The sequence below is a fragment of the Montipora foliosa genome, chromosome 3 (genome assembly GCF_036669935.1).
Source record: "Montipora foliosa isolate CH-2021 chromosome 3, ASM3666993v2, whole genome shotgun sequence".
NCBI classification, from domain to species: Eukaryota; Metazoa; Cnidaria; class Anthozoa; order Scleractinia; family Acroporidae; genus Montipora; species Montipora foliosa.
This window is the reverse complement of record NC_090871.1, coordinates 26,770,790-26,785,348: the sequence shown is the minus strand read 5'-3', so window position 1 is coordinate 26,785,348 and position 14,559 is coordinate 26,770,790. Positions and strand designations below refer to the sequence as shown.

Below are 14,559 nucleotides of genomic sequence, written 5' to 3'. Positions count from 1 at the left end.
AACTCACCTCAGGTCTCTCTCTTTCGTCGAAAAATGCAAAGAATAATCATGAATAAAGAATTCGTTCACCTCCTCTTTCTTTGTTCCGTGTCATTGGTTCTTGGGAATCTGACAATGAAAGCAGTTCTTTATACGCCCGGCGATGTATCCAATTTAAGAATTGATACTGTAGATAAGCCAGTTGCGGAGAAAACGAAAGTGTTGATCCGAACTCACTTCACGGCGTTGAATCGAGCAGACACACTACAACGGCGTGGTCTGTACCCTCCCCAACCCGGGGAGTCAGACATCCTAGGTTTGGAGGTTTCCGGTGTGATAGAGGATGTTGGCGAGGACTGCGTTGGCAAATGGAAGTAAATATCTCATTTACAGTGTTTTATCACTTGCAACGAGTAGTGGCGAGGTTTAGCGGTGAAAGATTGGGGCATTTGGGGGTTTAGGTTTGGAATCGACGCTGCATTCCAAGACTCCCACAGAGCCGCGAACGTTTTAGTTTGGTTGGATTTTCCCTCCCCTTCAAACCGATATGGCCGTTCGCATGTCCCATCACGGATGGCCTCATGATGTTCCCACCCCGGCAACAGAGTCAAATTTCAAAGATGTGTTTTAACTCTAAATTATGCCACCTGGTCAACAGTTTCTCTCTGAATAAATATTCAAATTTTGTTTTCTTTGTTATAAAATTAATAGAATGCGCATTGTTAATAAGCTTAATATCTTTTTTTTGTTTTTTCATTTCTGAACAAAATTATCTGTTGTGCTTTTTGCAGGAAGGGTGACAGAGTTATGGCATTGTTGGGAGGTTAGTGTCAGGGTAACCCCACTTCTCAATTAGAGACAAGCAGTAAGTTGTAAACCAAGACTATAACCTCCTAATCTCAAAATCTAAGCATATTATTCTGAGCATATTAAAGTTCTGCCAATCCCAAGCCTATTTGTTGCTGAGTATTCCATGAAGCAAGTGCATGTTATCTACTGCATACTTTTACCTGAGGAATAATATCAAGATAGTTTGATCAGCTGAAGAGTTTGATGCACTTGTTCCTTGGAACAAAGCTGGAGATTCTAGGAAACCAATTTTATGCCCAAATGTGGATAAAGAGATGATCGAAGCTGCATGTGCGGGAAATGCGCGAGCTACTTTACATCCGAATAAGGAAAATTTTAAATTGAAAAAACCCCAGCTCTAAATCAGAGTAGAGTGCTTCAAGGTCACGAGCTTCTGAACTAGGCTCTGTAACATATTTCAAGTGCATGGTTCTTAGTAAGAAAATGAAGTATGAGAGAGAGGAATGATCCTCGTAGTTATCTGGACAATTCAAGCAATTGTCTCTTAAAGACACAAGAGAAATTCAGGTGGCTCCTACGGGATTTGAACCATGACCTCTGCGATGCCGATGCAATGCTCTACGAACAAAGCTATAAAGCCACACAGTTGGGAGTACGTCAATTTGTTGAGCTCAGTGTTCATCCTGTTGGAGCTACACGAATGTTTCACTTTTGCTTAAATATTCCAAATTACTCTAAGGATCATTTCTCTCTCTTGTCTATAGCCTGCACTTCAAATATATACATTTCTGTCGTCAAGTCCTTTCCCCGGAACACAGGAGCCCAACAAATTGACCTGCTCCCAAACTGTGTGGCTTTATAGCTCTGTTGGTAGATCATTGCCGGCATCACTGAGGTCACGGGTTTGAATCCTGTTGGAACCACCTGAAATTTTCAGGTGTCTATAGGAGACAATTGCTTAAATTGTCCATAAGAGTGTGAAGATTATTTTTCTATTTCATCTGTAGCCTGCACTTCAAATGTATAAAATGAACTGATAATAATTTAGTTCCCTGTTTGTGCAAAAATGTTCCTTACTTAAGGGATTTACCGGTAGGCTAAATGACATGACATTTGTGGGGGGAGAGTGCATAATGACAAAACAATTGCTCTAGAAGATTTTGTGTCCTTGTTACTTTGCAGTGTCTATTTTGGCCAATTGCACCGAAAATAAAAGTGTTGTGCTGTAGTTGTGGTTGATAACCCTTAAGATAGGTTTTCACGTAATCATTGTTCCTGTTGCCTATTATTGCATGAAATGTCCAACACTACAATTTTTAGGGGGAGGCTATGCAGAATATGTAGCAGTTGATGAAGGTCTTGTGATGCATCTACCTGACTCATGCAAACTCTCAGATTCTGCAGCCATTCCTGAGAACTGGCTGACAGCATATCAACTTCTGCACTCCCTTAGCAAAGTTCAAAGCGGGGAGGTGGTATTAATCCATGCAGGAGGTAGTGGTGTTGGTACAGCTCTGATTCAGCTGTCATGTCTTGCTGGAGCAAGGGCTTTTGTCACTGCTGGTTCTGAGGAGAAGATCAAGAAGGCAGAATCACTTGGAGCTCGAGGAGGTTTCAATTATAAAACAGGAGACTTCTCCAGCTGGGTGGAAAGTGTTAGTGAAGGTATTTTCTTATTGTTCGTTGGGCATTTCATGGCCTAAGTGGCTGGCACTAGAAAGGAGAAGCAAAAAGGGGATGGGAGTAAAGTATACTGACTATTTTCCTTAGCTGAGACATGGGCGGGTTGATGTTGAACGCCTTACACAATTTAACAACACTTAGAAGACCCTCTGTTTAGATCGAATAACGCTACAACGCTGTATCACATAACAGCAATGTTATGGTACCATATGAAACACCGATTATTTCCAAACAAGATGTGATCATTATTGTGATGTAATAAGTTATGTTGGCAACGGGAAAGCCCAGCAAAAACACCCTTTATTTTGGATTTAGTTGCGCATATCATAAAAACGAACTCGGTGACCCCCCCTTTTTTATTGCTGAAAAGTGATTAGAAGGCCACGATAAAACTTTCGGCAAAGTTTAAAAAAATTCTGTCAAAGGGTTCAGAGCTACCTTTAAAAAAATCACAAAATTAAGGTGGCTCTAATCCACTCGACGGAATTTTTAAAACTGCAGAAAGTCTGAACTTACTTTTCAGAAATAAAAAATGGGGGTCACCGGGTTCGTTTTTGAGATATAAGAAACTAAAGACAAAATAAAGGGTGTTTTTACAGGGCTTGCCCGTTGCTACGGTAACATAGTAAGCCACAATAATGACTGCATCTTGTTCAGGAATAATTCGTGTTTCATTTGGTACCACAATATTGCCAATATACATCTATGATATAACGTTGTGGTGCCGATCCTTCTAATAAGAGCGTCACTTGGAAGAGATGAAACTGGTTTCAAGTTCGAGCCTCCTTAAATCGGAACATTACTAGTCATTTCTTGCAGCCGCTAAAACAAAAAATATAAGTTATACAGTCCTCAGTCAGAGTTTTACTTGATAAGTGCTGCCAAGTCCAGTAAAAGATTTAATCCAAGACAGCTTCGGATCTGCAAAATCGTGGATAGGAATTAGATAGTTATTACGAAGTCTCTTGTACACTTTGTTTCGATTTCTTCAGAATTACGCTTTGTTTCGTAGGACAAGGGGCAAACGTGATCCTTGATTGCGTCGGCAGTTCTTTTTGGGAGCAAAACATCAAGAGTCTCGCTGTTGATGGTCGCTGGATCGTATATGGTCTGTTAGGGGGAGGTAATGTTACAGGTAACCTTCTCGGCAACGTGCTTAGAAAGAGAGCGTCAATCATAGGCACCACTCTGAAGAGTAGATCTCTTGCGGTAAGTTCCAATTCAGAAGGGAGCAATCTTTGTGGCAAGTCCCTAAGCGACGCAAAGCCAGTTCAACTCGCGCGAAATATACCTTAGGGAGGTTGAAGCCGCCATGTTAACTGGTATACGTATAGGCAAAGCTAAAAGTTTTTTTGCTGACATTGTATTGAAATCCAATGTGAATTGATTTTTGAAAATTTTGTTGTGAAAACATTGTTAACTACGATCTAAAGATAGAGGGCTTATACTGACCAATTTTAAGTGCCTTTCTTTTGCTGGAAGGCATTCTGTAGTGTTTGTAATTTTCCTACGTTCTCGTGCTTGATTCAAAGTCTTGAGGAAACATTACAAACTTAAAAGTGGGAAAACTGAAAAAGCTAATTATAAGTTTTTGGCCTTTTCTGGCAAACGTCAGTCCCCTAAAAATTGTTCAATACAACCCTTTTCTATATTTTAATACCTTCAATTCCCAATTCTTAGAATTGTGAAGGATGACATAGTTCGAAAAGTATGTCATGTTGGATCCACATTCAACACTCTAAATACCTTTCGTTGGAAATCCTCGAGGCAGTAACGTTATGTCTTTTTTTGGTTCCGTTTCCACGTAAAGGTCCGTACAGGATCTTCCCGACCGGAAGAGAGTTGAAGAATGATCCATGCGTATAACTTATCAATAATTATGTCGTTTGTGGTGCCTCTAGTATCCAGCAACCGAAAAGTCGTACTCTCCCATTTGTTTTCATTAACGATAAATTCAATTCACCCGGCTTTCATTTGATAACGTACCATCTCACTCCTAGCCTGCGAACACAGACGTATTTCCGGCTGTCAGCGAACCAGTGACAGCCGGAAATACGTCTGTGTTCGCAGGCTATCTCACTCCCATCATTACAAAATTTACCACCATTGGACTTTCCATAAATAGCAGCATGACTATGGCGACTGTCATCTCAACCGCGCTCTGTCCTACCCAATCAGTGAAAGGTTCCGGCAATTCTGCTTTTTTACAAAAAGATCAACTCTTCTACTTGAAAAGAGCAGAAAAATTAACTTTCTGCATTTATTTTTCATAGAACAACATGCAAACTTTTTACCTTTTTTGTTAATGCTAGTCGATCAGGTGAAAAGTTCAAAAAACGGTACCTTTTTAGAGAAAAAAAGGCGGGTATTTTAAGCTTTCGAGTGAAAATATTTTGACGTCAATATTGTCCACTTTTCGTGCATTTCTCACTTTACCAAACAAAACTTTAAAGCGCGAAAAAGGTACCTTTTTTCGGTTAGAAGCGATCTCTTCAAAAGCGCGAAAAAGGTACCTTTTTTGCGGTTTAGGAACTTTCCTATCAAAAGAGCAAAAAAGGTACCTTTTTTGCGCTTACAAGCAATCTCATCAAAAGCGCCAAAAAGGTACCTTTAAAAATAAATGACGCTCCAATTAAAATCCTACTGATTGACAGATGTCAACCGTTGGCGCCTCCAACGAACGATACACGGACGCTTTTAGGGGACTCTAGGTCCCGTTTCTACAATCAAATTTCGCAGTCCCGAATCTAATTAAACCGAGCAAAACCCATCCTAGACTCCCCTAGAAACATCTGTATGGTTAGCTATTCCTCAGTTGTCCCGGCTATTTCACAGAAATGGCTCGGACGCACAATATTATAATTATCGCGTCGTGCATTATTGGCATATTGTCCGACCTACGTACGTACGTACCTACAAGCCGAAGTAAAGCCATTAACCGTAAATGCCGCAATCCCTTTGAGACCCCCTTACTTACACTGCAGTGAGCCTGAAAAGCTTTTATTTCCCCTTCTTAGGCCTTTTTTTCGATAGTAATGCTAGCATTTTTTGGAGCATTTTAGTGGGATCTTCCGAAAAATTTATTATCGTTTTTTTTTTCAGAGAAAATGAAAACTTTTAAAGAGAAAATGAACACTTAAAGTCGATATTTAAAAAAGAAAAAAAAAATTCAAATGCCACCCTAATACAACCGTTTATAATAAGGGATTATCGGTTGTTGTATTAAAATCATTAACTTGTATAGGTTGCAGTATATTTTTTTATTTCAGTTAATTTTTGGTTTTCCTTTGTTTCAAATTCATTAGCTTACATTACCATACCCAAAAACAATGGAAAAACAAAAATTAACTGAAATAAAAAAATTAACTGCAACATATACGTTGTTGTTATACCACTTAATACGTTTTCGTTAGCGTAAAAATTCATAAAAAAGACTCTGTATAATGAGCATTATCGAGCATTTTATTGACTTTTTTGGGGAGAAGCGAGCACTGGAAAAAATGGAGCATTATTGATTAAGATGGAGTGCGAAAACAAAAGCATAATGTCTCTTGTCTCTTGACTAGTGGGTCAGTCAATTCAAGCAAAACAAATGGCGATAAACGGTTGAAATCTGTCAATCAGTAGAATTTGAAACGGCTTTCAAATATAGTTTGAAAACGCCGTTTATTTTTAAAGGTTCCTTGAACATCGCTTCCTACCGCAGAAAAGGTACCTTTTTTGCTCTTTTGACAGGAACGTTTTTAACCGCAGAAAAGGTACCTTTTTCGCGCTTTTGAAGAGATCGCTTCAAACTGAAAAAAAGGTACCTTTTTCGCGCTTTAAAGTTTGTTTGGTAAAGTGAGAAATGCATGAAAAGTGAACAATATTGACATCAAAATATTTTCACTCGAAAGCTTAAAATACGCGCCTTTTTTCTCTAAAAAGGTACCTTTTTGTAACTTTTCACCCGATCGACTAGCATTAACAAAAAAGGTAAAAATTTTGCATGTTGTTCTATGAAAAATAAATGCAGACAGTTAATTTTTCTGCTCTTTTCAAGTAAAAGAGTTGATGTTTTTGTAAAAAAGCAGAATTGCCGGAATCTTTCACTGATTCTACCCGTTTCTCTCCTTAAATTCACCCTTTTCTTTCGAGTGGTTCAGTGGTGAATCCACCTGGCGTTGCAACCCGTTCTCTACCTCTGAATTAATGATTATCGTTAATTCCTGATTCGCTCTGAATTTACTATTATTATTAATTTAAAAGACCCTTTGGGTTATGCAGTGACGACGCATTCTCGTTCCCAGATCCCATCGTTTCTCTTAGCCAGCGGGGCTTTCTCGTGCGAAGGCCCCGCTGGCTAAGAGAAACGATGGGATCTGGGAACGAGAATGGTGATGACGACGACAAGCCACATGCGACACGGAGTCTGGGAATCGAACCCAGGCCACACTGCTTGAAGGCTGCAATTATTCTTGTGAAAATCAACATGATTGTTATTTTTCTCTACTTTGCAGTACAAAAAGGAACTGGTAAAAGAATTCACAGAAAACGTCATCCCTTATTTTGCAAATGGAACGCTTAAGACCGTTGTGGATTCGGTCATTCCCATGGAAGAAATCCAACGGGCTCACAAAAGGATGGAATCAAATGAGAACATTGGCAAAATCATTATTCAAGTTATAGCAGAGGAGGATACGATCAAATCGGAGCTCTAGCGTTTATTTAAATAATTATTAGGTATTGTGAGATGGCACTGCAATCGATGCACTTTACACGAAAAACCACAGATATAAACGCACTGCTTTATTCAACGCGTGATTAAACCCTGGTGCTGTGATGTGAAGTACGCACAAGCGAAAGCACAAGAAGTTTCGTGTCCAAACCGGGGGGAATTAAGCGTAACACAATCATACGCTCGAGAAAAAAAAAAAGAACAAGGGACCTAAAGCAAGCACGACGATGACGGCTACGAAAACGCCACAAAATAATGGCTTTGATTAGCAAAAACAATAACTCTGGACGCCGAGCTCGTGCCTTTCACATTTTGATAAATTTCCTTGCCGCTCTCGAACTGACAACGGCCTGAAATGATCAAATTTGAGGTTACGTGGAGGACGCAAGCACCTGACGATAATTTTTCAATATTTCTCCCTAAACATCGACACCGTTCATATACCTTTTTTTTTTTGCTAGAATGTTGATACACGTTTCCCGCTTAACGTAAACACATTAGATACCTTTTAGCACCGACGTTTTCGGGATATACCGCAAACCGCAAACCCCAGTTTGCAGTTAGTCGTTTGCCGTTAGAGGTTAGCTCGATTTTGAACTTTTAGCAAGCCCTTCCTGTTATGCACATCGGCGCCGCCGTCTTGGATTTTTCATTGCTTCAACAGTTAGCAAACAGATGTAACAACATGACTGATATGGTCAAACGGGAGGTCTGATTAATCTCTGGCTGTAAAAGTAACGCTGCCGTAAATCACTTACCCGAACTCGAACCGCAGACTGCACACGTGACGGCAAGGATTAGATCACGTGATTTCCCGAGGTTCGCGGGATTGCCCGAAAAATTCGTTGCTAAAGGTCCAATTCTAATTTTCTAGGTTTATCTTTCTGCGTACAGGAAACGGCCAACGTCGGACTAAAATTTGCGTCAGAGAAGACTGAAACGTGTTTAATATGGGCTCCTTTTTTGCCTGGTGGCTCCAGATAACGACAGACTTCTCAAAAGAGCAAGAAAAATTGAGATAAGAGAATTGTCGGCCCCTTTTTTTCCCGTTTAACGTTTCACGTATAAACGCGATGCTAACTCTCTCCAATAACAGGGGGAAACACTTCAGTCTCCAAAGGGATAGGATTGAATCGGTGGAAGTAAAAGCCATTGACACTTGTACAAATGTAACTACATGTATTGATGTTTAAGGTGTAATGCGCCCTTGGGGAACATGGGGAGCTAGTTGCTTGGCAACGGGCAAAAGAACAATTAAAAAATAAGAGGTCTGGGACTCTGATTTTTCAGTTGTCCTTTCGCCCGTTGCCAAGCAACTAGTTTGCCATAAACACTTGCATTTGCCCCAACAGACCATTTTCGATTTCTCACGGCTGGACTGGATCTAGCATGAAATGGAGGCTAATGCGGGCAAATCTTGTCACACGCAAATAGACCAATTTCGATATATTAAAATTCAGTCTAAAACAAAAGGCATCACCTCGAGGCTCTGAGGAATAAACTCATACAATTCCTTACATTTATTCCCCAGAGCCTCGAGATGATGTCTTTTGTTCAGGACTGAATTTTAATTTATCGAAACTGGTCTATTAGTTTGTTCGCAGTAGCCTCCATTTCATGCTACGTCCAGTCCAGCCATGAGATTTCGAAAATGGACTATTTGACCATGTTATATTTTGCAACTACTTCCAGCCAAGGTGCAAAACATCAATAGCCTTGCACGATTGTCATTACCTTACTAATGTTAATTCACACGTTCTTTTACCATTTACATGCGGCTGGTTCTAGGACATTGTTAAAATACATGAAGTGGGCGAAAATTTCCTGTCTGAATGCGAAACGTATTTCCACATATCTTATCTTTCGTCGGAGAGAAGCAACTGCCGGAAACACCTCGGCGTTCACAGGCCAGAATCAGTCGCACCTACCAGGAAACCGATTCTTAACTTGGCCTACGTCCTCAAACACTCGAAGAAAATTTTTTATACTTAAGTAATATTTGCGTTCACAGGGTTGTAACTTACAATATCTGTTTTTGTTTGTGGGAAAATAAAGATTGTTGCTTTTGTACACTCTGTTGAGGAACTTAGATAAACCATGGGGGGAAGCCACTCCGGTTTGAAAGGTCACGGTCGCGATCGTGTGTACACCAAACAACTTTGTCATTTTCATTCCTGTCGAACTACAATGAGAGCAAGCGCCGGTTGTTCAAGTTTTCTTGGCAAGAAGATGCAAGGTTGCATTCGGTACCAAACCACACTCTTGTAGAGTTAAATTCGGATTATCGTAAACTTGGTTAGGAAAAGACGTTTTGATGGTGTAAGGAGGGGCATCTTTGGGCCTGAAAAAAGAAAAAAACAAACAAGACTGCTCAAATAGACCATATTCGTATTCTCAGTATCGGACTGGAACTATTGTAGCTTGCAATCGAGGCTGATTGGGGGGGGGGGGGAATCTTTTCAAATGCAAATACTATTTAATATATACCCCCGCATAAGCCTCCATTGCAAGCCTCTTGTAGTTCCAGTCCAATTTACTGAGAATACGAATATGGTCTATTGAGATTGTCTTTTCATAAATTCCCAGTGAGAATAATGTCTAGGCCCAATCGCTAAAGACAATCGAACTTTTTTCAAGCAACTCACGGGCGAAACGACTGACCATTTGATCCGTTTGATTGATCATCGGACGACCGTTCGAGAGGTGGTAGATCAACCTTGACCAGACCATCATTTCTGAAGTTTACATTCTGCAAATGTACCATAACTCGTAGGCCCTGTCCTACAACCCTTGTTTACAAAATAAATTTCTGCTGGACAGATAATGAATTCGCGGAGTTCTCGATGTTCTTGTCTGGAATTGTACGGGACATATTATCAATTGGAGTTTTACCTTGTGGTGTGACCATCACCACCAGGCCTCGGTTGTTCAAAAGGTGGCGCTATTCAACGCGACTTCGAAGAACTGAGCCAGGGTGGTAAACACCAAACCGACTTAAAGGGAGATACGAATGACTGTGGGCAAAAATGTATGGCACTTCAGAGCTACCACGCCCTGCCCCTCCCTTCAACACCCTCCTCTCCGCCCTTAGTCTCAGGTTTTCATTTCTTCTTTCACTTCATGGATTAAATTGCCAGTAGCCTGGGCCTAGATCGACGCCTACGTCCAGAAATGTGAAAGATTCGATTTGTTTGAAAGAGAGATTTACTTGTACGCCTGTGTTACAAAAACCTGTACATTTATTCCCTGCTCCATGTAACTTACCTTGCAGCGTCTATGTGACCTCTGACGGCTCCTATAGTGTCCGTGAACTTCATTTTTAATATGTATGTCTAGAAATGAATGCAGCGATATGTTGAAGGTTAAGATGCGAGTAAGGTTACATACATAAATACTTATTGACCTCTCCCCAGAGGGGGTTTTCAGGGTCAATTGAGACCTTTAGCACCGGAGTTTTTGGGATATACCGCAAGCCGCAAACCGAGATTTGCGGTTAGTCGTTTGACGTTGGAGGTTAGCTCGATTTTGAACTTTAGCAAGCCGTTCCTGTTATGCACATCGGCGCCGCCATCTTGGATTTTTCATTGCTACAATGGCTCTCAAATCAAACAGCTCAAATTCTCCCAAAACTTGTGTTTGATCTTCAAAATTGTTCCCAATAGATAGCAAACAGATGTAACCAAAATGACTGATATGGTCAAACGGGAGGTCAGATTGATCTCTGGGTATAAAACGCTCCGCAAGAACGATGTCTTGAAGTTGAAACTCGAACCGCAGACTGCAAACGTGACGGTCGCGGTTCTGCCCGAAAAATTCGTTGCTAAAGGTCTCTAATGAAACACTATCACCGAAACGTGTAGAACAGAGCAACAACAACTGTTAAGAATAACAACTGTTAAGAATCCCAACTGGCCAGTGGCAAACCAATTCGCTATTTACAAGTGCTGCCGAGAAGTTGAACCAGGCACTACCAAGCAGGATCAAATAAAACGAGCGGTCAGAACGGGGTGTTGAAACAGGGATCTCCGCATCTCAAGGCAAGCCCCTATAACCACGGGGTGCACTACCTCCGCGAGTGGTCTGTGGGTAGCACCATTTGTTACAGTGGAATTCTCCCAACAACTTTGAAAAAACAAGATATCAACACATATTCCATTTCTCTTAACCGCTTCATTACCACTTCTCCTGTCTCTGATTTTATCCTCAGCGTAGAAACTTGAGTTCTAGCCGACTGTGGCCTGGAACTATCAGTACTTCTGCAACGAATGTGGAAAATCGATTGACATATGTAAACATCGGACGAACGAAAGAGCGAATAAACGGAAAGAAAAATACCGGAAAAGAACGCAAACATATGGATCAAATTTTGATTGGTCTATAGAAATGAAAACATATATGCAAAGGAATTTTTATTGACTGCGCGAACATACACACAGAGCAAAAACCAACTTCGTCCCCTGAGTGTTCTCGGCTTTCAACACTGAAGGCCGGGGAGATCAGAGAAAAAGAGAATTTTCGTCATTGAAAAAAAAAAGGCGTTTTATTTTGATGCCCAAGACCATTGGTAGCCCAAGGAACCCACGAACACTTGCAGAAAGCGTCGAATGAACGAACGAAGAAGTGAATGAACGAATAAACAAATGAACAAATTAATGACATAACATAGTTAATCGAGGAACTGGTTTTGAAACCTTAAAATTTTCAAAAGCGAGAACAATCAATGCAATCTTCTCGAAAAGAGGTGTGCATTGTGCACCGTCAGGGCCAAAAATACAGACAAAAACATGAAACAAAAAGACTTTTCGAGTTTCATAACCATCTCCATGCATTAACTATGGATACAATGAATGAACCAACCGATGAATGAATGAATGAACGAATGGATGAGCGAATAAATAAACAGACAAATAAATGATTCAGATGAACAAACGAACGAAAGAAAGAATGAATAACTGAACAAGTGAGCGATTAAAAAGACAACAAACAAACAGACAAACAGACAAATAAATGATTCAGATGAACAAACGAACGAAAGAAAGAATGAATAACTGAACAAGTGAGCGATTAAAAAGACAACAAACAAACAGACAAACAGACAAATAAATGATTCAGATGAACAAACGAACGAAAGAAAGAATGAATAACTGAACAAGTGAGCGATTAAAAAGACAACAAACAAACAGACAAACAGACAAATAAATGATTCAGATGAACAAACGAACGAAAGAAAGAATGAATAACTGAACAAGTGAGCGATTAAAAAGACAACAAACAAACAGACAAACAGACAAATAAATGATTCAGATGAACAAACGAACGAAAGAAAGAATGAATAACCGAACAAGTGAGCGATTAAAAAGACATCAAACAAACAGACAAACAGACAAATAAATGATTCAGATGAACAAACGAACGAAAGAAAGAATGAATAACCGAACAAGTGAGCGATTAAAAAGACAACAAACAAACAGACAAACAGACAAATAAATGATTCAGATGAACAAACGAACGAAAGAAAGAATGAATAACTGAACAAGTGAGCGATTAAAAAGACCGATCGACGAACGAAAGAAGCAATGAATGACATGCAATTGTAATCACAGAAGTACTAGGCTACTAAGTAATTAAAAAGAAATAAACTGAAAGGTGCACTGGGGAGACAATGAAAGGCACGAATTTCAACAGAAACCTAATGTTAATAAATCTCATTTTCAATGTGATGAGTGTTGGTGGCGGCGGCGTGGTCAAGAGTTGGCAGGAGGGAGATACGGGCCGGGTGTGCCGGGTTCAAATTCCCCTTGGACCACCGACTGCCCTTGACTTCCGATGGCCCCGGATTCAACTGCACCTCACAGCAGGGGTTCTTAACCATGTTAATGACCCTCGAATTGCTACTTACAAATTATTAAAGAGGAATTCTTGTAAACAGCTGTGCACTTACACAATACATTTACACTTTCTTCATTTTTTACATGACAAGCAACGAATTCGAATCTTTCCTATTCTCACCTTGACTTAATGTCTTGTAGAGCAGGTGTTTCAAGAACTTTAACATCTGAATGTCCGGTTCCACCCTAAAAGCAAGGTGTGAAAATCAAGAAGAACAAATAAAAAAAGACGCAGGGGTTTTAGTTCTTTCTTTGGTACTTAACGAATACTAAAGTCTTTATTCAAACTTCGCGAGAAAATTACACCCGATGTCAACCTGCCTCGCAACACGAGGGTCTTGCGCTGTGAGGATCATTGAAATTTCTTTTGTTAAGTCTTTTCCATGTCCACATACCTATCTCTGAGTTCTCGCCGACTGCCCGCAAGCGCACCTACACTGAGATCGGTCTTGGTTCCTCCTCTTCGTGGGAGGAGCGCGGGCTCCTTTCCCGAAACAGCGGTTGTTAATCGAGCCCAGCTGCTGCCCATAAAAGGATTTAATTGGTGGTAGCACACTGCATGGTCAACACTAATTTCCATCCTTCAAACTGACATTGGACATTCCGCAACAATTACACGACGCAATATCCCATGTTAATATTGACAGGCTTACCGCTCTAAAAAGAATGAAAACAGGCAGAATTACGGCTTCAGTTCAACAAGAAATAGCGTTTCTAAGCTATGCCGCGCTGATCTACAGTATTTAGGTCTAAAAACCCCGTTGAAGACGGTTCACTTTCAATTGTTTTGCTGGGTACTACTATTTCAATACTCTAAAAAATTCGGTTTTCCGGTAGGTTGTCTCGTTAATCTAGTGGATATCGGAAACTGCAAGGTGAAGCCATCGATGCGGGTTCAACTCTTTGTCTCGCCTATTGTGAATCTTCTCAGCTTGTTTAAAATCTTTGTTTCGTTGAAGTAGATTTGAAGTCTAAAGTAGACTGTACTTCGTATAAGTTGAATAAAAAGGGAAATGTCAGTTTGAAGGATGGAAAGAAGTGATGACCACACTGCACACAGCTTGGAGAGTCCATTGAAGTGAAATAGACCATTTCCGAGTTCATGTCTGCCTCCTCTTCAAAGCGGGTCCAAGTGCGAAGTTTTTGTTATGGTAATTTATAGTTCTCTTTTACATACGAATGGAAACTAATTTTCATCAGAAGAACTCCGCGCTTTGATTCGTTTTGAACTCGGAAATGGCCTATTAGTGGTAATTGTAAGAACGCGTTACCGTTACAAACCTTGATAACATTAGCCAATCCAGATCGAACATCTATTATTTTACCCTCTTTAATTACTGACTGCGGGAGACGGGATAAAAACTGATCAACAGACTGATTTCGTTGACCTGTTGGCGAGAAGTTGAAGAAAATTTCAGTTAACTCAATAATAAACTTCTTTTGATAGAAATGACCTCATTTCATGGAGATTTTCTCGCCCGG

At 40.3% G+C, this 14,559-nt stretch overlaps 2 protein-coding genes across 2 annotated transcripts in view; one reads left to right on the top strand and one right to left on the bottom strand.

Moving 5' to 3' along the window:
• Positions 1 to 30: 30 nt before the first annotated feature.
• Positions 31 to 8,203, top strand: LOC137997197 (quinone oxidoreductase PIG3-like). Its single transcript, XM_068843060.1, has 5 exons — positions 31 to 353; positions 771 to 802; positions 2,110 to 2,454; positions 3,485 to 3,681; positions 6,972 to 8,203. The coding sequence occupies exons 1-5, from the start codon at positions 34 to 36 to the stop codon at positions 7,170 to 7,172; spliced, it is 1,095 nt and encodes a 364-aa protein (XP_068699161.1). The 5' UTR covers positions 31 to 33; the 3' UTR covers positions 7,173 to 8,203.
• Positions 8,204 to 8,348: 145 nt separating this feature from the next.
• LOC137997190 (UBX domain-containing protein 11-like) overlaps positions 8,349 to 14,559 on the bottom strand; it is a 19,264-nt gene continuing 13,053 nt past the window's right edge. Inside the window, exons 12-16 of the mRNA XM_068843047.1 lie at positions 14,359 to 14,465; positions 13,199 to 13,263; positions 11,367 to 11,445; positions 10,454 to 10,521; positions 8,349 to 9,530 (exon numbers count right to left, since the gene is read on the bottom strand). Of these exons, the coding sequence (XP_068699148.1) occupies positions 9,398 to 9,530; positions 10,454 to 10,521; positions 11,367 to 11,445; positions 13,199 to 13,263; positions 14,359 to 14,465 (452 nt within the window). The 3' untranslated portion in view covers positions 8,349 to 9,397. The remainder of the gene's footprint in view (positions 9,531 to 10,453; positions 10,522 to 11,366; positions 11,446 to 13,198; positions 13,264 to 14,358; positions 14,466 to 14,559) is intronic.

Excerpts from the sequence above, each read along its gene's own strand:
- LOC137997197 (XM_068843060.1), top strand. The coding sequence starts at position 34 with ATGCAAAGAATAATCATGAATAAAGAATTCGTTCACCTCCTCTTTCTT. Across the intron at positions 2,455-3,484 it reads GGTGGAAAGTGTTAGTGAAG|GACAAGGGGCAAACGTGATC; the intron begins GTATTTTCTTAT and ends TTTGTTTCGTAG. Across the intron at positions 3,682-6,971 it reads TGAAGAGTAGATCTCTTGCG|TACAAAAAGGAACTGGTAAA; the intron begins GTAAGTTCCAAT and ends TCTACTTTGCAG.